Raw genomic sequence first — 23613 nt, 5'->3', positions numbered from 1 at the left:
CTTAAAACTCTGTATCTCCTTTTACAGTAATCACCTGTGGGCGGAGGGGCTGCCAGCAGCAAAAGCCAGATGACTAAAGGGAAATGGTGTATCGATCTCCACTGTCCTTCAAAGCTATACATCTTCCTGGAAACACAAGGTGACAAAAATTCACATTAAATGAGACATCCTCATCCAACTTTTGGTTTGGTTTTTGGATTGTTGTTTTTAGATGGCTACTTCTCTTATCACGCAGTCATGGCTGTGCCAAATATTCAAATTTCATTACAGGCTTTTTTGGTGGAAACAACAACTGACTTTGTTTGTTCTCCAGTTTCCTCTTCTCAAATTTCTGTAATTGACTTCTTCTTCCGTGCATTACGTGTCTCTAGATGACTGTGTCTGCCGTGGGATTAGACAAAAATTCTCCTTTACAGTTTGTAAACCAAAACGATCAAATGTTATTTCTGGCTTTGTCTGCATTGAGGGATTGACTCCAGGGCGGGGGGGGGGCGCAGCAGACTGGGTTACACCTTGCTGCATTCACGCCTTCATAAGTCACAGGTTATTGTTGCATGTGTTTTGTTGTTGTTGATGCATCTCAGTTTAGCGCCTATAACATTTAGATACAGTATAGTATCACATAATACATACAGTGCTACGCCACGTAGGGGCTAAAACAGGCAAATTCAAGGCAAACTGAAGGCAGGAGGAAAATACTGATAGAACATGTAATTTTGTTACTCTGTTGACTTTTTTTCTTTGTTTCTGTGCTAAAATATAGAATCTGCGTCAGTATATTGTTCCCCAGCTCGGGGACAGCAGTAAAGGATGAAACAACAACCTTGACATATTGTTTGATAAAGTTAGCATGGCCAATGTGTTGGCAAAAAGTTTCCTATCTACACATCCAGCCGACGCAGGGCAATATTAGCATTCATTTTGAGTTTTCTGCGTTTGGCCATGTCGTGAATATTTACTCTCCTTTTATCTTCGTCTTGGCCTCCACCACCTCCTCAGGGAAATATCTGTCCCTTTAGCTGAAAAATGCTGATAACAGCACTGAGGCTGAACCAAAACAAATGAAGGAAAAAAAGTACATTTCTGAGCTGTAAAACCAAAACAATGACCTGAAATATGGTACGATAAAATGCTCTGTACAGCTGGGGTGGGACTGCACAGTGGGTGATCATTTTCAGAGATGTAAAAATTTTGACTAATCCAGTTTAAATATCAGCCAAAACAGTAATTTTTTCCCCTAAAGGCATCGCTTGTACACATTAAATATTTTGGGTAGTTTAAGAACTTTGATTTTAATACTGTTACAAATCTGCAGCTCCTATGCAGAAATGTCCAAACAGTCTATTGTTGGAGAATGTCTTTGCACTCTGTTTGGTCTCATCATCCTTAAAGGGGGAAAAGTTACGTAACGATCACAGCTCAGTATGTAAAAAGAACAAGTAAATTACCCATACACGTAAAGCCTAACATACTACTCCAGTATTTGAATCACCCAAACAGCAAGTAGTGCAATACAGAATCAACTTTCAAATTGTATAGCTTACAAATAGTCTTTAAAGTGTTTGTAATGATTTGATTCCCAAGTACTTTTCTGACCTGCTCTCTGGCTACAATCCCATCAGACGGCTATGGAAGCCCAATTCCGGGCCAAGACAAGGAAAAAATAAATGAAAAGTTAGTCATGATTAAAAAACAAATAAAAATGCTAAGTCCAAATGTGAACAATTTCCTCATAATTTCCTAACAATTAGCTGGTATTTAGGTGCGCATTTTCTAGGATATTTCCAAGTAAGGCCTACGCAGTTTGTTACTTATTACAAGGCAGATGGAGGAAGTGTTAGTTCTGCCTTTGTTAAGAACATGCTTGTTACATTCGAGTTTTTTGTTGTTGTTGTTGTTTTTATTTTATTTTTGAACTGGGCTTAGTACAAGCTAATATTTAGGAAATTACTAGTAAAGTACTTCGATATTTTTTTTTCTTCTCTCCTTGGTGGAAAAGATACGCTGGGTCCACTTCCAAAGGCAACCTGATAACTTTTGTAGTTACTTATTGTATATGGCTGCGAATATCTGCTTGTGTTTTGTGTCTATGAGGTGGACGCAGAGTTTATTCATTTCTTCGCGTCTTCTAAATCGTCGACAGCGTCAAGACACGACATTTCCCAGTCCTTTATTCTTCTGTATCCCTTTTTTTTTTAAGGGGCGATACTGGATAAAATTAAGCAGCTATATGTCTCGTGTGTGCTCACAGTATTAACCCGTCCTTTATTGAAACAGCAGTTGGCTACGCGGTGATTCAACCTCACCCTCCGCCCTGCTCCTTAAATAATAAAAATAGAGTCATTACCACACAATAAAAAACAACGTAGCCACTACTGTGTCTTGATTGTATTGTAATACAAGGAGTGTCTGCGGTTACACAATACCTGATTTAAAAAATGTTAACGTGCGGGGTTTGCCAGGTGAAGTATGAAACGCAAGTGTCAAGTCATACACAAAGATACTATCTAATCATTCATTCTTGCAAGTTTGGATGTATTGATGCATATCACCGCTCCAGCGCGGTGTCGATTTGTTGTTCCCACACTCATCTGCTCTCATTTTACACTCAGCTGAGCCATTCAGAGCTGCAGATCAAAGCGTAAACTGGACATGGACTTCTTTTCTTTACTCAATGACAAACAAATAAACATAAATGTCTCATTTTCGGGTCACATCCGCTAATTTCTTCACGAAGCTGAGCTGTGAAAGAAAAACCTAAACCGTGTGGAAGTCTATTTGTACCTATCTGTTAGGATGTGATTATCATATTCTCCGTGTGTCACATCGGAAAAAGAAACACTACCTGTTAAAGCCTCGAGGCTACGCAGAGGCTATACAGCTATTGTGATTCCTAAACTTATGTTCCCACAGTCTGACTTCCTTTGAAGCCAAAGATAAGTGTGACGAAACAGTGCCGAGACGTTTCTAGAATGGCTCCTGAGCCTCTTTTTCCTTTCCTGATCCTCTATTTTTAAGTTAGTATCAAAGCTCTCTGTATCCCTCATCCACAACCTTTTATATGGCCCATGGTACAGAAGAAATATTAAGATCTTTATCAAGTTCTTTTCTGCCACCGGGTGACCGAACCGAGTGAGTTATTGGAATGGTATTTTGAGTAAGTACGACCAGTTTAAAAGAAGTCTTTAAATTGCTTACCTAATACTTTTCAAAAGCATCTGAAGAGTCTATTTATGCTTATGTGCGTGAATGTATATATGTATGAGTCCTATGGAGGAGGACTTGTCATCTTCACCCTGGTCACACATTGCACACGTCTCTCCATCGGTCCTGGTTTCTCGTCCACCGGCCTTTTCAGGTATCCAAAATTGCCACCGTTGAAGTGTCCTTCTCAACTTGTCTCAGTCTCTGCTTTCTTCTCTTGCCTTCCCGTGTGCTGGTTTCCCCCCCCCCCCTTTTTCTCTCTGCGTCTCTGTCCTCAGTTGCTCTCTGTTGTTGCGCTTGTATCCACCTGTCTCTTACACAAGAGCATTGTCTGCAGCGCGTCGAGGTGCGTGCAGGGACTCAGAATTTCGTGCAATGCGATTTCAGCCTGCGGGAGACGGTAGACCAAATAATGACACACCCCCACGGAGGAGTGGGAGGAGGGAAGACAAATAAAGATAATAAACAAAGTTGGACAGCGATGAATGTATCTGAATCTCGCTAACTATCTATTTATCTCCATCTCTGGGTTTTTAAATCTCAGTATGACTGGAGGGCAGCAGCTGGTATTACAGGATGCAGGGCCAGACAGTTCCTGGACAGAGTATTAGCCTTTTTCTGATGTGTGTGTGTGTGTGTGTGTGTGTGTGTGTGTGTGTGTGTGTGTGTGTGTGTGTGTGTGTGTGTGTGTGTGTGTGTGTGCATGCGTGAGTGTCTTTGTGTGAAAAAGTATGCGAGATGAGCAGCGAATTGCAAAAACAGGCAAAAATGACACGGTAAAGTATGAAATGTCGAATTCAGGCTGACAAACCGGTCGAACTTCTTCTGCCTCTCTCTATGTGTCTGTGACTTACTCACACACACACGCACACAAACACACACACACGCAGACAAAGATGGCAGGGCTGTGAATTTTGAGGAATGGCATCTGACGTCAGACGTTAAATGAAACCAAACAAAGCCAAGAGCAGCCTCAGGGCGACGCGGCTCTTCAAATCATAGTCTGTCTTTACTTTCCTCTACTGTCTGTGTGTGTGTGTGTGTGTGTGTGTGTGTGTGTGTGTGTGTGTGTGTGTGTGTGTGTGTGTGTGTGTGTGTGTGTGTGTGTGTGTGTGTGTGTGTGGTGAGAAGGCAACCAGATAATTAAGTAGTTGCGCGTCTGTTGCCGAAAGGGGGCAATAAAGGCTACAGCAATTTTGTCTTTTCTTTTTTTTTCTTTTTTTTCCCTACCGCGGCTCAAGTGTCAGCCTTTGTTAATTTTTACTGAGGGATAACAAGACAGTATCAGATCAGAGGAGCACAGCAGCGCGGCAGCACGTTACCGCTCTTCCTCAGTGACACAGCACTTTTGGGCGAGGTAACTGTCGGTGTGTGTGTGTGTGTGTGTGTGTGTGTGTGTGTGTGTGTGTGCGAGCGTGTGTGAGCACATCTCAGCCCACTTTGAAGCTCCTCGGTCTCTTCTATTTTTTCTTGAGCTACATTAAACCGGTCCTAACTCTTTTTTTCTTTTTCCTTTTTTTTTTTTGCTCAAAAACACACATGCCTAGACTTCTGCCCATGTGTCTGAGGGAGTGGAAAGCATGAATGTGCGGTCCCCGTGCAGACCAGTTGACAGCTAATTATTCAACATGAAAACTCAAGCAATCAGGAGAGTGAAACGCCATAAAGGCTCAATAAACGGCTCGTTGTAATATCAGCTACAGACGATTTAAACAAAAAGAGAAACAGGACACTGACGAGGACTAAAGAAAAGGACAGTAATGCAACATGAAGGACGACGACTGCCATAAAAGCCCAAGGAAGAGGAACATTTTTTACATGGATGAGGGCAAATGTCCCTGGGAGCAGAAGCACAGAAAAGACAGGAAATTATATTGATGCAATTTAAGGATAACATAACTTAAGTCTTGACAATACAAAATGAGCTAAATGTGCAACTAGAAATAATGCATGTAAAAAAAAAAAAATGCTAACAAACTTAAATGCATAATCGTGTTGATTGTTTAATTATCAATCTTTCACTAAGACCCAAATCATTTTGAGATTTATTGTATATAAGCGTCAATTGCAGCTGATTTTTATTTTTATTTTTTATTTTACATCTGATGTGAAAGTCCACAGTTCCTACATTAGTCTACTCTAGTGGATGGACCTACTGGGAAATGGCCCAAGGGCCCACGGGTTCAGGGAGCCCCTGGGCCAGAGGCTCTGTTGGAAGGGGACATTTCTTCTTGGAAAGTCAATCAATAGACAACTATGAGACATAAAAACGACCACAAATAGACTCAAAGACACAATTGGCACTGCTCATGGGCGGGAAGCTGGTGGATGGTTGTGACACCTGCATAGAGCCTGGACAATACTTTCATTCGGGAGAGTTGTCAGAGATGGCACATGGGTTAACAATAGCAAGCGCTCCCACACACGGGCCTTCAACCACAGAGATGAGTTCAGGAATAAGAGGCAACACGCTCCTTCGCTTCAGAGGTGACAATCACAGAAGGGTTGAAAGAGGACAGTACTTTCACTGGTTTTCGGTTGTCAAACTGTTGTTACAGAATAATGCTTTCAGCACTTGGGGAAAATATATCACTTATAGCTCAGAGTGATCAAACATACACAAAGAATAAAACTTGTATCTGTATCCACATCCAGATTTTAAAAAAAACCAAAGCATCATGTTGAACTTTGGTGCATAGATTTGCAATTTTTTTTTAAATAATGATGGATGGGCCTATATAGCACTAGCACTAGACTATGTTTTTATTTTACATTTCTACTGAATAGAACCTTGATTGGCTTCTGGTCCGAGATCAGGTTAGGGCCAAAAGGGTTGTTACCTGTTTGGCTCTGGCCAGGCTGAGAGCAATCAAGCCAGGTCGGCGCAGAGTTTGGGTGAGATCCTGGATGGAGAGGTGTGGGCAAGGCGGACTGTATAGCCTACATAGGGAATCGGCGGGTTCGTCAATCTTCCTCTTTCATTTATTTACTGGTAGGTCTCCCTCGGGCTACACTAAAAGCGGGGTAATCGGTCGCCGATGCGAGTTGCATATATCAAACATGTTCTTCTCTTTACGAGAACGACTGGCAGCCACTGGATCTGAAGATTTAAGGTTAGATTAGATTATTCACACACTATGCAATATCATCCGCCGACTGTCAACAACGTCTGACCCAGACTGGAACAGGCCTGGTCCAACGTGGTCCAATCGGTCATGATGCCCAAATCTTATATTCTTACATATGCCTTAACTGAGAGGGCAGAGCTTTAAGCTTTAAGACTCACACGGAATTTTGAAGCATTATAGTTTAAGCATTATGAGTAATTAGTAAAGGGGGTCTAGAACTCACTGTCAGGAGTTTTCTGGGACTATATTTTTCTGTAGAGGGTAGTCCCATTGAAAACTGTTGACACTGTGTTGTGTGGATAATACAGAGTAACTGGGACACTGTTTCTGAAAAGAGATATGGCCATTTTTTGAGCAGAACACTTAAGACAGAAGTGAACCTTTCCATCTAAAAATATGAGCAGTTGCTCTACTAACGTTTCAAAAATAGTACGACTTGCATCAGAGCTAAAACCACGTAAGACCATGTTTCCTTCATTTGACTTTATTTGTCCAGCATTTGTCCAGCACAAAGTAGAAATACTTGAGTTATACAGATGGTTGCCTCATGTCATTGTAGCTGTAATTTTGCAACTTGATATGGTGGACAGATAGCGGTAGCCAAACAATGTGACTGGATCTAAAGCTAGTTTTGGGGGCATGAAAAGTGTGGCACTTCCTCTGTGATAACCTCATATCTAGGCCTGACCTCAGCTGATCCTCACCTCCTGTTTGGCTATTCTAGCAAAAACCTCATTCACATGCCACACAGCACTAGCAACAAGCAGCTAACTATGGACACACTGCACTGGAAACCCATCTCTCTCTCTCTCCTTGTCGTTGATAGCCTCCTACTCTCCTTTTCTTGTTTGAATCTGTTTTCTCTTGACCATCTGCCTCTATTCTTTTTCCTATCTTTATCTCCTTTTTTTCCTCTCTTCACAAAGCTCAGCATTCTTGTCTGCAGCATGCACAGCGGCTGCTCACACTACAATTAACCAGTTCCCCACCGGCAGTCACCAGTGCAACCAGGGGGCCGAAAACACAACATCGACCCATGCTCAGACAGTGGTGATCTGGTCGACCACTCGGGTGCTGTCGTTCATTTCAACACACTCCACCTCCTGTCTCTGCCCCTCTCCTCCAGGCCGGTGGCCCCGGCTCTTGGAGGGGGGCAGGAAGGTGAGGAGGGTGGGCAGGAACGCCAGCGTATGCAAGGCCGAGCAGCCAGCCGTGAGGGTGAGGCAGCGAAACAGTGTGCGTGTGAGGTTGGAGCGTACAGAACCAACAGGCACCAGGGCAGCGCTGTAGCAGATGAGCGTCTGTAGAGAGGGAACGCCGTGTCTCTCCAACGCCACTCTCACCCAGCGAGTCCTGCTTTCACCCCGACCTGAGGCAAAGCCACAGAGGAGGGGGCCGCTGCAGTCTGCCGAGTGCCCCAAAGCTGAGATCAGACACAACACAGACATGCAGTCCAGCTCCACACCCCATAAGGTCATGAAGCCCAGCACCCCGAACTGCACGGAGAGCAGAGTAAGGCCCAGCCACACGGAGACCAGTGGCTCCACGACGGCCAGGGAGGACAGACCCAACAGGAAGAGCACCGCCAGCAGTGAGTGTCTGAGGGGGGAGCTCACCGCCGCTGCGTAGCGGTCCAGGTAGACGAAGGAGGGGTTGAAGATTAGGAAGCGAACACGCGAGGTCAGCGACAGGCGTCGCAGCGTGTCCAGCAGCACTGACATCTCCTCGCGTTTGTTCTCCGTCGTCTTGGCCACCAGGAAGATCCGTGACGCGGCCACGTCAGGCTCCTCGCCCTGACCCCGCTCTGCGAATATGATGTCGTCTGCAAAGTGGGCAAACTGTGGCTCGCGGAGGAAGGAGTGGCGGAGTGTGCGGGTGAAGTTTTCCCTCGGCTGGCTGGTGGACTGGTTGCGGTCTGACAGGTAGCTCAGGTAGGCTTCCAGCCAGCTGATCCTCTGGAACCCTTTGGCGTATTCCAGCAGGTCCCGCTGCACTGAGGCATTCCAGTAGGGGGCGCTTTCATAGATATAAAATCCAATGACAGGGGAGTATGAGCTGAAGTATCTCTGCTGGGCACGGGTGTACATTACTGTTGTTGTATCCATGGCAACCAGCGCACTGGGGTCAGAACCCTGGGTCACCTGTTGACAACAGGAAGTATTTTCTTTCAGATTAAACAGTATGTGTCTGAGCATGTTGTGTTAGAGTGTTTGTGAGAGTGATTGTGTCTCTGACAGTTGAATCATACAGAGGCTGTGCATTCGCTATAGCTGCTATACAGAAATATGGGCGCCGGGAAGAAAACAAACAAAGATCTTCGAAAAGTAAAGGCCGGGGGAACTGACAGTGATCCATGGCATGTACCGGACATTCGGTGGTTTGTGGATGTTCAGATGTAGCAAGAAGCTGAGTCCCATGACACATATATTGTTACCTCAGCCGAAGAGGTTATGCCGTCACCCGCGTCCGTCTGTTTGTTTATTTGTCAACGGGATTACGCAAAAGATCTCAACAATGAGAACTAGTCTTCAAGCAAACTGACTGGCTGACCCATTATCTTGTCAGAAGGTTTTCTGCATTTTTTTTTCTTTCAGCATTTGGGTTTACATTTTACATTTTCTTCAAATCTTTTCATTGTGACATCCATTTACCCTGACAACTCCAAATTCTCCAAATTGTTTGTTTCACGGACGTAGTGCTTTGTTTACAATGTCACCGGGGTGGAACTGATTTCTGTTTACTGATTTTTTTCTGCATTGTCTTTCTATTGTGGTTTGCTAAATGTGACAGTGCTTCCTAGTGGATGTACGCCCAAGCCGTACAAGTATAAAAGAAACACATATGCGAACATATCTAAATGACACCAGTATCCACTTGTTTACGGGCAGCCTAGACTAGCTTAATTGGAGCCTCTGATGTGTGAACATTTGAATTATATTTGTTGTATTCGTGTTGGTTTTATTGTTTTATTCGTGTTGGTTTTATTGTTTGTTGTGTTGTAGTGGTGTGGGCCTCACCTGTAGGAAGCCCATCAATCCAAAGGAGATGTAAACCAGGTACAGCAGAACCACAAAGGGTTTGACATAAGTGTTAGTGATCCAGTCTCCGTAGCAACGCCTCACACAGCCCAGCAAAAGGTGAGAGTCCTGAGGATGAGGGTCCATGCTGGCCGTGGAGTGTGCGTGTGGGTGTGGATGTGGATGTGGGTGTGGATGTGTGTGTGTGGAGTTAGCCACATGACCGTGCCCATGTGAATTAGGGTTGTTTGCAGTATGTGGGTGTGCGTGAGCATGACTGTGTCCAACCCCATGTGGTGGGTTGGTCGTTTGAGTCTCGTCCTGGTAACGGGTGTACATTAAACACCTGTACCAGGCCGGTTTCGAGTCCAGCTGGTCTGGTTTCGGGACTCTTCGGCAGAAGCAGCCATGTCTGTATCCGTTCTCCAAGTATCCTGTGAACACCAGACAGGAACTGTAGAAGGACAGCATGTAAACGTAGCTGATGGTGACGGCTAAGGCGGCCGTGCGGCAGAAGAGACGGACGGCCTCCATGTTGGTAAGCGGCGAGGCGGCCAGGCCCAGGGTCATCAGGTGGAGCATGGTGGATCCAGAGAAACGCAGCATGACATCCTCAAAGACGCTCGCCACGCGCTCCTTCACATGCTGGTCCTCTCGGGTTCGCCTCCACGACGACAGCATCTCGAAGGAGCCGAAGAGCCCATGACCTGATGGGAAACAGAGATAGATTTTAGGGGAATTGTGCTATAATACCTGTTAACCCAGACTAATTACTAAAGGATGACTTTTTATGTTTCTTTTATGTCGCACTTTATATGTATATATACTTAATGCTCCACTAATTGATATTTTTATATTAAGAGCTGGTCAAATGAATGTTATAGAGATGGTCAGACACAGACCCCCCCTAATCGGACGCTGGAAAGACGTGGGTTTCCGAAGCTACCCAACAAGCACTTTGGATGGAGTATACTGGCCCATTAAGTTAAATAGGGTCACTGGTAGAGATAAACCCGGAGAGAATTACAACTCTGTAGTTTCCATCAGTGCCATCAGTGCTAAGGTGCATTTTAGTTTCTCCCAGCTCACTGTTTAGGTCTTACACCCCGCAATTTTAGTGTTTGGTTCACTCTAACCACTCTGATTAACTCTGTGTGCAGCTGCAGCTGGAAGCTGTTTTCAGCAAAAAAGCTCCAAAAAAAAAATCTCAACACTACTTGCACAAACAGCAGACAGGCAAAGTTAGCAACTAGTCGGTGAACAACGTGGAGCTAGAAATGTCTTTAGTAGAAATAATCGTCTCACGATATTTATCAATAAAATTCTACTGATAAAGTAAAAAGTAGTCAAACTACCTCACATCTCTTCTCTCATTTAAATCGTGTAACTACAGTACACAATACAATAACTACGTTTGTTTAGATATCCCATATTTACACACTAATCTCGGCAGAATTAATCTCAGATACACTATATGCACCATTGGTTGCACCATCTGTTGAAAGAGAGATCTCATTCTCAATGAGACTGCCTGATTAAATAAAATGTCTAACAACATTTCCCTTGGGAGTTGGTGGAAACCAAAACAGAGCTAAAAGGAGAGTGAATTTTGGACTTACCTTCATCAGGTGGACAGAAACCCTACTCCAAATGATTGCTAATCTTGCTCTGCGTCTACTGGATGCATACGGAGACACACAATGCTTATAATTTTCACTATAAAAATTTTATGAGGTGATAATATGTCAGTGTTGTGCTTACAGCTTGTTGCACTGCCTCCAAGTAGCCAAAAATAAATAAATAAATAAAATCAATTAATGCGGCTTTAAATTGTAACTGAAAGTTTTGTTAGAGCAGCGCTCCATCTTCAAAGAGGTTTAACGGTATACGCCCCTACCGTAGAGAGTAGCCGCGTACTTGATCCCACAGACATCCATAAGTTTAGCTATGCTACGCTAACCTCAATGTTTAACATTCCCTCCAACAGCACACGGACACAAAACTCATGTATTGGTTTTGTGTGACTAATTAGAAAAAAAGTTAAAAACCCCATTTTACATAAAAACCAGCTGAATTCCAACCAACCAGTTTCCTTTTTTCTAGTAAGCTTTGATTACAACCTGCTTGGCTTCAGTTTATTCATTTTGAGAAGGAAGTGTAGTAACTCAGCCTGTCTGCTTTTAAACAGTCCTCTCTACATAATGTCACACCTCACGCCTCTTTGAACTGGAAACACGTGAAATGACAAACGCAAGGCACCCTGGAAGTGCACTCTCCTTGTGACTTTAACAACTCCCGTTGTGAAACTGGACCACTGCAGCAGCAGTAGCATGAGATTACAACTTTTACCCAGTTCTCCATAGGAAATTACATCATTAAAACTAAATATTTTGAAAATAGTACAACTGAGGAATAATCCAAAAACAATATAAAGATAAAGCCTCCTCCCTAAATAGATTTATAGCTTTAAAGCAGGTAAGATTTGATTCACTAATAAACATCAATGTCCATTTGCACTAGATGTGTCGGTATATGCTGCATTTATGTACCTGTGCATGTCCAGTCTCATGTGCAAGCATAACAAGTTTATATACACGCAGGTTTTTATTGGTTAGCTCTTCAGTGGTTGCCATGGCACCTGTGAGTCACCAGTGACACAGGTAACCCCCCCCCCCCTCCAGTGACCTCACCATGGCGAACCATTAACACCTTAGCAGAGGAATAACGTACCGACACTCTAGGCATGGGCGCAACTGCAAAAGTCTGCAGATCTTTTGTGTGTGTGTGTGTGTGTGTGTGTGTGTGTGTGTGTGTGTGTGTGTGTGTGTGTGTGTGTGTGTGTGTGTGTGTGTGTGTGGTTGGTTGTGTGTGTATTTGAAAGAGGTGCAATTTGACAGTGAATGCCAGGGAAAGGGGGATGGGGAGATTATTGTTGAAGAGAGGGAACGTGAAAGTGAAAACAGAGTCTGAGGACAGCACTTGCCCGAGGATTTTGATATTTACCAGCTTGAGATAGCTTAATGTGCACTCATGGACACAAACACACACACACACACACACACACACACACACACACACACATTCAGAGACTAATACATGAGAATATACCCAGGAACTAAGGCTGTAGCTTTTGCCAAAACCATTTCATAACTTAGATATCACTGTTGTGTCATAAAATGCTTTTGTTTATGGCTAGAGTGGCTGTTTTTCAGATTCACACACACAAACATGAAGACATGCAAACACTACGGCTGAGTATTTTGTGACACTTTTTCAAATCCAGTATCAATTAGGGCTGCAGATGACGATTATTTTCATTGTCGATTAATCTGCGATTTTTTTTTTTTTTTTGACTAATTGATTAATCGTTTGGCCAATGAATTGCAAATTCCCAACTGTGCAGAGCCCAAGGACATGTCTTCAGATGTCTTGCGTTAAAATCTCCAAACCCAAAGATATTCACTTTACTATTAAATATGACCAAGAAAAGCAGCAAATCCTTTCATTTGAGAAGCTAGAACCCGAGAATGGCTAGCCTTTTATTCACCACGTTTGTCTTTCTGTCAGCCGACCAATCGATTCATCTGCTTATACTGACACATTTTTGTTGGTAATCGAAAAGTTTTGTGGTTCAGTGTCCAGCCCTAGAAAAGACAGAGAAAATCTTCGATCTCCATCAATTTAAAAGTTTTGAAAATGGACGCTGTGGTAAGCAAATTCATTCACAGACAATAAAATACATTAAGATTTTGTCCCAAAACTGAGAAACCTTTGCATCATCAATTTACCCTCCCTTGTACACAAACACACACCCCGTCTATATGAGCTACTGTATTTGGCTATTGTTTACTCTCTCCCCCATCAACATCTATTTGTGTTTTCTACCAGCTTTGCGAGTTAACAAGTCCTACGTTAAAACATTTCTTATGCCCGATTCGAAAGAGAGAGATGCGAAGAGCTGCCACCTCTCCACATTTCTAAAACATTAATTGTACAGATTTGTTCCCTAGTCTTAATCCTATCCTCCACTGTAGTATAGCATAACATTCTTTTTTTTCCTCTCTCTCTCTCCTCACGCTTCCTCCCACCTTTTTTCTGTTTGCCCAGTGGTATCCTGAAAAATCCTCCCTCCCTCCCTCCCTGCCGGCCTGTCTTCCTTCTAACTACAGCATAACTTTATTTTCTGCTGAGAGCATCCTTATCTCAGCCTCCATTTGGAGTGATATTTCATCGGAGCCCCCTCTCTGTCTCTATTCCCTATTCCTCCTCTGTTCTCCCTGCAGTTATTTTGAGCCGAACAGCAGCCTTCCCTCCTCCACATTACAGAGTAATTATGGTATAGATGACATGTGTGCATTGGTGGTTATGTACAGCACATCCTACAGTAGTTACTATTTATGCACTCGGGATAAACTGCCTGTAGGCCTTTCACACATACAGTACGCATTTTCATTTTGTTTGTTTTTCATTTACTCCATACCAACTTCTTCCGTCTGCTCTTTATCCCTTTCCTTAATCTTATTTCTGTCCAAATAAATAAACCAACTTACTAACTTAACTTAGTTTTGAGCAAAACCCACATGAATACTCAAACACTGCTGGTACATTTTTCACTATCGTACATAGAATTATGGGGGGAAATGAAAAACATAAATAAATGGTGGTTAGCAGATTGTTGTGTGATATTGCTCGGCGACAACAATATTTCCTAAAGCCATATGAATACATTTGGAAAACAATATATATTTTCCTCAAGTTCATCACCAACGTAAGAGTATGTCTGTGTAAATGCAGTTTTTATGTGTTTAAATTTCTTCTTTAAAGGTGCCCTGTGGATTTTCTTTGCAAACAAAGTGTCCGTTTACATTGAGTGTTTCTCACCAAAACTCACTCTACGTATCCTTGAGGTTTAACAAACAGTTAACGCAATACCTTCCTCATTAAACATTTGCAGCCTGTTTTTAAAAATATTTTAAATCCTACATTGTTTACATTCATGTTTACCTGCTAGAAGTCGTCTTCTTCACTGCCTTTGCCCTCGTGGACATCAGTCAGACATGCTATTATATATCTGAAGTGGTAGGACCGCAGCTAAGGATTGTTTTCATTAGCGATTAATCTGCTGGTTATTTTTCTCAATTAACCAAATAATTGCTTGGTGTATAAAATCTGAAAATTGTGAAAAATAATTTCCCTCAGTCCACCATAGTCTGATGAACAGTCCAAAGCCCAGAAATATTCAGTTCAAAAAGCATCAAATTCTCGCATTTGAGATGCTTGAGCGAGCAAAAATGTGCAATTTTAATTTTCTGTTGATCAACTAATTGATTAATCGTTGCAGCTCTAGTCAGCGGACTTGATGAATGGTGGATTTGGACAGCCCTTGTAAACACCTGTGAAGTCCACAAATCTACAGTTGAATTCCCGGGCCTAACCAAACCCGTAACTGAACTGAAACGGTGTCAGATCATTTTTTGTAACAGTGATTTTTTTAACAGTTTTGGAGGACATCCAAAAACCGTGTTGTCCTGCAAACAGGGGCATCAAATCATAAAACCTTTATATGGCTTCGTCCGGAAAGCGACGACAAACAGCGCATCGTGTCGTTAAACGTGGAGGACTTGTTGAGATGTAAAACAGGGTGGAACCTTCTGCTCTCGATTTGCTCCAGACTCCAGTTCAAGAACTCTAACTTAACGGCTTACTTTTTCAAAACCTTTAGTATGACTTTTTGCCCCCAGTCAGAAAATCTGTTGTTAGTGGCGTCACCCTACCCCTCCGTAATCCAAGTTCATGCCCCACCACTTTTCAGTCATTTTGACGACCTACCCACTTTGAAACTTCACAGGTACTGAAAGAGCAGACGGTGAACACAGGCAGTCTGTGAGTTAGAAACAACGGCAATGTTCACTGGGGCTCCCACCTGCCATGTGTTAGCTTCTCTTTTTTTTTGGTTTTCCTGTGCTTTTATGTATCATTGTTGTTAAGAATTTGCTGTGTTCAACAACCATAACTTGAAAAACTGTCCTAAACTTGAATGAAAAGCCAAACGGAGAATAAATACATGGACATACAGAATTATAAAGATATAAAAGGTAAAAAAGATCTTATGTATTTTTTTGTTTTATCATCAGAAATATAAGTTTTGAACCTACCAAGCATGACGAAGGGGATGCCCAGGTATGTAGAGTTGTAGGTGGCCCCAGTCAGGTTGAGTATCCCTGCAGCGGTGAGGCCTGACAGTGTGACTGACAGCAAAGCCAGCAGTCCCAACCAGGGTTTGGACCTCACACAGTCCCTCATAGAGCAGCAGAGGACGGCCAGCACACCGCACACCCCCAAGCTGGCCAACAGGGGGCGTCGTGCCAGCACCGAAGAAAACTGGAAGTCTGTCCTCAGAGAAGAGGAAGTGGTAGGGTAGAGCCCCAGCTTCGGGTGCAACGCTGCAAAGTGCTGCAACTCTGCGCAGAAGGCCTTTTCCCACTGGCTGGCCACCCGGTCCATCAGGCCGCCGCGGGCTTGGAGGTAGTAGGTGAGCTGCAATGCCCGGGCAGAACGTACACCTTCACCCCTGGGTCCCGTCCCCAGAACTCGCACCGCCCCGCTGGGGCCCCATCCTTGCACCCCGCCCAGCTGGTGTCCAATGTACGCCTGCCGCCCGTCTGCCAGCTGCGTGATCGGGTACCGCAGGACTGGGACAGAGCGGTTGGAGGTGCGAGCCGATTGGATCTCCTCCATGGCGCGAATAATATCATCGATGATGCAGACATTCTTGTCGTCGGGGAGGCAGAGGTAAGAGAAGGAGTAGTTGAAGCTGTTGAAGCCTGTGGCCGGGACCGTCACCTGCATCTGGTAGATGCGCCTGTGGAGCTGTGTGCAGAAAAAAAAACAAACGCAAACGAAAGAGAGGTTTATTGTGTTAGCGTGCAGTGGCCCAATTCTGCCTGGATAAAGTTCCATCAAAGTTTCTCTCCGTGCAGCAAAGCAAAACTCAAGAGTGTGAGCGGCTCATTCGCCTACTTTGTGTACTTTGACTTTGTAGCTGTTTGTGTCAATAAGAGGGAAGGATGTGTGGCGGGGGAATGTGTGTGTGTGTGTGTGTCTTACTTGACAGCATAACAATGGCGGTCTCTGGATCCACCTCCGTTTTGTATGGCGAGAGGACAACAGTGCCAGCATCCAGCACAGCGCTGGTTACTAGGCAACAGGCCTGATGCCAGTCACTGCCACAGCGAACATGGGCAGAGCTGTCTCCCTCCTCAGAGTGCTGCATTGACTACAGAGAGGGTGGGGGTGTGTTTGTGATTGTGATTGTGTGTGTGTGTGTGTGTGCGCGTGTGCGCAGGAGGGTCTGTCCAAAATGGTTTTGTTTTTGAAAACCTACTTCCTTGCACCACCCTATCCTGAGATTAGTTGTAGTAAGTTTACTGCCAAAATTTTCCAATTTGTCATTGTTATTGTTGGCGGTTTCCCGGTGGGGCATTAAAATTCCTGAGCTGAGTTCCCTTCCACCACTTACATTACCTTTAAAGGCCCAATCAGTCATTTTTTTTTGACCACATCAATTGCAGGTATACTCACACATGTGACTGAATTCAGATACACAACTAAATCTATTAGGACCACTGCATTTGTCAGATGGTCATAATTGAAAACACAGGCCTGTTTTACTACTGACATTATTGATAAAAGATAAAAGTCTTTGCCGTGAGCTTTTGTCCAAAGCGTGAATCCCTGTTTTAAAACTGTTTCATTTGTGGGTCACAGGTTGTTGTTTTTTTTCCCCATCACGTGCTTTAAAACCCCCCGACTGGACCAGCCAGTACGGGCTCGTGCTGCGAACGCGAACTTCGATCAAACCCTCAAAAAAGTTTCCACAAAAAAAAAAATCAAAAAAAAAACAACCAAATATACAAGGCTGCGCTTTGGGGAGCCGTCTCTGAAATTGTGCGCAGTGCACATAGAGGGCATTCATTTCGACGAACTGGGTCAGCTATAAGAAAATGGAGCCTCGTGTCTCATCGCATCGCTTTGGTAGAGAGCTGAAGCAACAATATGTGCTATAGTCAGAGTGTAATTATAGGATTTTAACAACCTTAAAGCTACTTAGACATGGGTTTTAAGGGGGGGGGGGGACTTGCCAATTTCTTCCCTGACAGAGGCTTAAATAAACCGGTATACCACAGTGGGTGTGACTCACAATTCTCACTCTTATTTCGAGTGGAAATAAGAGTGAGAATTGGAGACAGGGGGAAAAAAAAATAAAGAGGAAAATGACAGAATCTGGAACCTCGCGGATGTGACAGTGTGAGATTATGTAGCAGCGGGATTGTTTCGCCTTCACAGCACTGTCCAGCCCGTTTCTCTCTCCGGCAGCGAAGGATGCAACGCCCTAACCCTCGGCCCGGTCTCCGGGTCGCCACAATGGAGCCCGGCGCCTCGGGGGGGCCTATTAGTCAGCAAAACCCCTTGATCACGGCCTCGTGAGTTCGTGAGATCTTGTGGCAAATTTCTCCCGGGGCGTCGGGCTGATACTCAGAAATCCGTTTAGGACTATCAACAACGAGGAGACTTTGGGGGGGGGGGGCCCTCCGAGCCGCAGCTGTAATTAAAATGCTCCACTTCATAACCATAAAGGTTGTCGGGGGTTATTTGAAACAGGGCCCTGCTGGTCTTTCTCTGCGTAATGACTATCAATCACTGAGAATGAGGAGGAAGACAGCCTGCAGATACTTACCTTCACCTCCGTGCGTGTTTGTTCCCGGGACTGGGTTTGTTTTGGTTTTGGTTTTTGTGGGGGGGGTTTTTTAAAAGCTGGATCCCGCAGATGCGCTTGCAGCTTCATTTCGTGGTGTATTCGTGCGAATTAAAGGGCACAAACTCTGAACTGGCAAATATTCTGCCAGTGTCATGTTGTGTTGGCACGAGATCCTCAACCTTAGAGTCCTTAAATCATTGATTAAGTGTGTGTGTGGGTGCGTGTGTGTGTGGGTGCGTGTGTGTGTGTGTGTGTGCCCTGTGAGTTCTTGAATGCAAAAATGACCTCTCAAAATATACAGGAGAGCCAATTAAAATGGTTAAATGTGTTGTCCATCAGTTTAAGCATTTGTCCGGCTCTACGTGAATAATTTTCATTATTTCATTTGTACCAACTATATTTTTTATTCATGATGTTACTTAACAGCACTTTTTTATTTATTCCACTTCTTTTTTTTTTTGGTTTGTTTTCCAGGGCCCGCTGACGTAACAGAAAATACTTTGGAAACGTGTTTAAAATGAGTGTGTGAGCGCGTGGTTACCTTTAGTATGGTGTCCAGGTGAACCGGGTCCAGCACGCTCCCCTTTCGGGTGGTGACGATCACGCGCCCGTATCGGCCGGGCGTCTGCAGGTCGGAGTAGAGCGCGTGCTTGGAGCGGTTCACCGGGAAGAGGCTCTCCACGAGGTTGCCCTCTATCTTGGCCAGGCTGTGCTTGGGCGCGAGCAGGCTCTCCACGTCCTCCTCCACGCGGTACCGGCTGAAGCTGGCCCCGAGCAGGATGGAGAGGAGCACGGGCGCCGAGGCGAAGAACACCGGGTGGCTCGCCACGAACCGGCCCAGCGCGTGGAAGGAGTGCCTCAGGCCCGCGTGCAACACCTGGCGCAGCATCCTAGCGCGCGGCCGCGGCTCGAGCCTCTCCCACCGACCGGAAAGCCCCGGAGCACTGCCGAGCATCAGGGGCTGCCGGACGCATCGGTGGGCTCCGTCGCTCTCAGTCCGGGGGAGCAGAGGCGACGCCGGGTGGTGGGAGGATTTGTCCCCGGAGCAGGAGGTCACCGGCCGGGGAGAATCCAGCCCTCCTCCGGTCGCAGGGGCGCCCCTTTCCCCGGGGTTCTCTCATCCGCTGGAATAGCACAAAGGACAGAAAGCGGCTAAATGAGCCAGCATTTCTCTGCTCTGCGGTTAGAAAGCACACCGACAGCCGGCTTCACATCTAATAGCCACTACCCTGCTGCGTGCAGTGCCTCCCGCAAGCTGCACGGCTCTGTGCGCAACAGAAAAATCGCATAGAGCCAAAGTGGGCTCGTAATTAGACTTGTTTAGCCCCCCCTCCTCCCTCAGTGGTTCCAGTAGTTGTGCTTGTGCACTCGGACAGGTTGCAGAGATGACCCACGGCGGCTTGCACGAAACTGGAGGCGGTACGTACCTAGAGAGGGGAACGAGGGGGGACCGACCCGGTGACGACGGAGATCATCTGAGACGCATTCAGACCGAGATGTTGTCCTGGACCGGCCGTCCGCGCGTCGAGCTCCGCCCTACATCGCCCAGTCAGCTCGCAGCCTGCCGGGTGGTCGGTCGCTTCAGGCGGGACCTGCGGGATCGGTGACGCGGTCGCCGGCGGAGCGCTACGTCAGGTCGGCCTAATCCGGCTTTCCTCTGCGGCAGAAGGCTTCCCGTCGCCCGACCTCACCTCTCCTCATCGCCGCGCTGGTTTGGCGGAGCCCCCGTTTTCATCCGCCAGCGGGCTGCACTTCCAGCGGCGAAGGCACGTCACCAATTACCGGCTTTCAAACCGGGGACCGTCCCCCCTCCCCTCCCTCCCCTTTACTTGCTCTCTCGCACCGCCCTCGGGACCCGCTGTAAGCCCCCTCTTTCTCCGCCCCGCCTCTCGTCTCTCTTCGCTGCTACAATGCAGAGAAACAGTCATTTCATACCGACTGATTGGCAGCGTTTCCGCGTGTGACACCCGGAGATTTTACAACATTCCGATGAATTTAACAAAATTAAAACGTTTGATTGTGACCACAATGTTGACCATTTCCTCGGATCCTCTCAATATTATTTATCGGCCTATTATAACTACACTTTGGGCTACTTTATCATTTATAATCAATACATAAAAATGTAAAAAAAAAAAAGGTCAATAACAGATCAAAATATAAGCAGATCTGAGTTAAATAGATACCGAATGATAATAACGGCAATGCTTTATTTGATGGGGCCATAAATCCTAGTGGGTCTCCTGGGGGGGGCACGCAACGGGGCTCCAGTTAACTGGCGTGGACTTTGGTTCGGAGGACGGCGAGCGCGCCTGCCCACAGACGGTCGCGCACGACCCGGGCTAGAGTCTCCGAACCGCAAAACGGACGAGTCACGAGATAGTAGCCCGAGTTTGAAACGGAGCGGGGGTTCAACCCCGAAGAGTCGGCGACGGAAGCCGTGACGAACGACGTGGTGCCGTCCGGGAAACTTTGCAGGAGGTTGTGAGGAAATAACGGACCCGTAAATAAAGTCAATAAACGCTTAAAGGTTTCTTTACACCTGCTTACAACGACACCAAAGTCTTTTATGGACAGTTTGCTATTTGTTTAGTCATTGTTTATCAATGACAAACATGGGGGGGGGGGGCTTCCTGATTTTGCTCATACGGCATTGAACGTCCTAGTCGCAGATGCGCGGAGCATCTCCCAGGTTTGCTGTTGTGTAGCCCGTTGCCACGGAAACCAGACAAATCACTTTTTTTTCCTTTTTTTTTTACACAGCCCCTGGTTCCCATGGCGATGGTGATGCCACCCATCCCCCAAAACGCACACACATACACAGCAGTGCACCCACACCACACACCCACACACACACACACACACACACACACACACACACACACACACACACCACACACCACACCCCACACCCACACCCACCACACACCCACACCCCACGCACGCACACAAACATACACACACACACACACACACACCTGCTGACTCTCAATCTGCTTACGGTGTGGAGGTGTCTGATAGGGTGGCATTAAAAGCAAAAAAAGAGAGACACAGAGGGAGTGGAGATAATAGTGAGTGCTGACGGGCCGAGATCACAACTCTCCTCCTGTCCGTCTGTGTGTGTGTGTGTGTGTGTGTGTGTGTGTGTGTGTGTGTGTCTTTGTAATAAGAACCCATGAAATCAAAATAGCCAAACAGTCTCTGATGTGTTCCCGCATGGGAACCACTAATGTCTCCTACCTCTGCCCAGGTATCATCGATCAAGGCAGTTTGGATTGAAAACATCCGAACACACACACACACACAAAACTTTTTTTTAACTCCCTCTCTATGACAGTATGTTCAGATTCATAAAAAAATAAAAAAAGGAATATGTGTTTTACAAGTAAAGGGATTTGGGTGGTATGTGTCTTACATGATAAAATCTTAAGGTAACATGTTACTTCAGTGGTTAAATACAACACTTTTCAAGTTCTTGCGTATCTAAATTATATTTCTTTGTTCACTTGCCTGTGAGGACGAACACGCCATTCACATGCATAGAAAAAACATTAAATGCCTTTTCTTACTGTTAGAATTTTCCCATTTCTTTTTATAGCGTGATGAATTTAAAAAAAAAAAATCAATGAAATTTTCATCGATTTCTGTTGTACAGTTACGATGCAGTAATAGACTTAAATGTTCCGAGCATGACTGACATTTCTGTCAGTTTAGTACACACATCCATCCTTATAATGCATTGATTTTTAGCCGTTATGATTCATTTAGTTAGCAAACATGATTTAACTATCCTGTTCGGCAGCAAGACGTCCACACGTTGCTTCTCTTCCTGAAAAAAGGGGTCACTTATATGAACCTACAAAGAATGATCACCTGCAGCTGTGGCTCCTCTTCCAGCTCATTTTTTTTTTTTTTTTAGCCGTCCAGCCTGCACCTTCACTGCTCCGGTTCACTCTCGCTGCTCTCACAGCGTCGTTTTTCGGCCGCAGCTGGCAGCCGTTTTCAGAGAGAAGGCTCTAAAAACCCACTGTATACTACCTGCGCAGCACCAAACAGCACACAGACACACGCAGAGACCAGCTGGTGAACAAAGTGGAGCATTTAGCAGCTAAAGAGACAGATATTGGTCCCAGGAGCTGGTAGAGACCAAAAACAGAGCTAAAAGAGAGTGATTATGAAACTTTTTGCTAACAACTTCGCCATATCAACTTAAAAGGCGATGATATGTCAATGTTGTGGGCTGTTGCAGGTTAAATGTAATGTTTTTTACAACCCTGTCCCCAAAGAAATTACATTTAAATGTCACAAAATTGTTTCCCCAGTTAGGTTGTGGTGGCAAACATAGTCACTGGCTGGATTATGCTCCATTATGTTACTTTCCATTATGAAGGGATGAACAGAGAGACCAGGGTTTGAGTACAGACTCCTGCAATCCTCCTGTGGTTAGGTTTAGGCAACAAAAGCGCTTCGGTTAAGGTTAGCGACTGATGGTGGTTGTGGTTAAATGTGAACAAACACATTATGTCTGTCAGTCACTTTGGATTTTTTTCTGTATTAAACCAGACCAGGATCTTTCCCCGGGCCATACCCGAGTGCTGCGAGAATCTAAACATTACCTTAAAAAAAGTTTAATAATGCTGCAGTCACTACATGTGGATATCGAACTGCAATATCTGATAATTTGGCGGAAAAAATACATATTGTCAGTATCAACATTTTTGCAACAACCAATTTGCGTAAATTAAGAGCAACATGCTCATTATTTTAAAACGCAATCCAGCCGCAATTTAGTTTCCTTCAAAATTTATTTGTTGTTGGAGATTAGTTGTATATAAATGTCATTTTCAGGAGACAAGGTTGTCTTTTTAGCAGCAGACAGAGAAGTCCTGGACATCAGGCCTTACTACTGATGCAAAAACAAAGGAAAAATAAACTGTTAACTAAAGTAAAATGGCAAAATATTGCCCAAATAAAAAAAAAAAAAATACTGACAGCATATGCTGCTTTATATCTAAAAACAGAATCACAAAAACAGAAACATCCGCGATATTAAAATGGCAAAAAATTGTCAAGCTGCCTGACTTATTCCTATAATGTCCACATCAACATCAAATTCAAGGACTAAACATTTCTAAAAATGGCAAGGAGGCAAGAAATGCTCATAATGTAACAAGTCCTCCAACCTAAATGAGCATTTTCGGCGTCTGTTTCTACCCTCTGATGTGACCCGTGGGAGCGTATCGGTCACGTCACCTCCCCCTTTGCTCCCGTCAAGTCACTACGGCCACTAGAGGGCGCTGTCACTGGAAATGTAAACATTTCATTTTTGGGGCATTTGCTGAAAAGACTGATGCTCTCTCGCAGGACCGCTAAACCGAATGTAATTATAAAGACATAACAAGCTGCTTCCACAAACGGCCTATGGGGTCTTTTTTTTTTTTTTTTTTTCCCTTTTAATGGGAGCACAGTTTCTCATGGTAACTGCTGTCGAGAAGGTCTTAAGCAA

The 23613-nt window shown here is 44.9% G+C and overlaps 1 protein-coding gene across 1 annotated transcript; it reads right to left on the bottom strand.

Annotated features, from left to right (window-relative positions):
* Positions 1-6820: 6820 nt before the first annotated feature.
* ptchd1 (patched domain containing 1) lies at positions 6821-18996 on the bottom strand. The gene is made up of 5 exons (XM_040127266.1): positions 18649-18996; positions 15505-16219; positions 9638-10056; positions 9350-9478; positions 6821-8473 (listed from the first exon to the last, which is right to left on the bottom strand). Exons 1-5 carry the CDS (start codon positions 18994-18996, stop codon positions 7373-7375), a joined length of 2712 nt encoding a protein of 903 aa, XP_039983200.1. The 3' UTR covers positions 6821-7372.
* Between the last annotated feature and the right edge of the window lie 4617 nt (positions 18997-23613).

Source organism: Xiphias gladius, chromosome 5 (assembly GCF_016859285.1).
Source record: "Xiphias gladius isolate SHS-SW01 ecotype Sanya breed wild chromosome 5, ASM1685928v1, whole genome shotgun sequence".
NCBI classification, from domain to species: Eukaryota; Metazoa; Chordata; class Actinopteri; order Istiophoriformes; family Xiphiidae; genus Xiphias; species Xiphias gladius.
Note: the sequence above shows the minus strand (reverse complement) of the source record. Positions and strands in the feature narration are given on the sequence as shown.

Excerpts from the sequence above, each read along its gene's own strand:
- ptchd1 (XM_040127266.1), bottom strand. The coding sequence starts at position 18,996 with ATGCTGCGCCAGGTGTTGCACGCGGGCCTGAGGCACTCCTTCCACGCG. Across the intron at positions 9,479-9,637 it reads CGACCAACCCACCACATGGG|GACTCTCACCTTTTGCTGGG; the intron begins GTTGGACACAGT and ends CCTCATCCTCAG. Across the intron at positions 8,474-9,349 it reads GATTGATGGGCTTCCTACAG|GTGACCCAGGGTTCTGACCC; the intron begins GTGAGGCCCACA and ends TGTTGTCAACAG.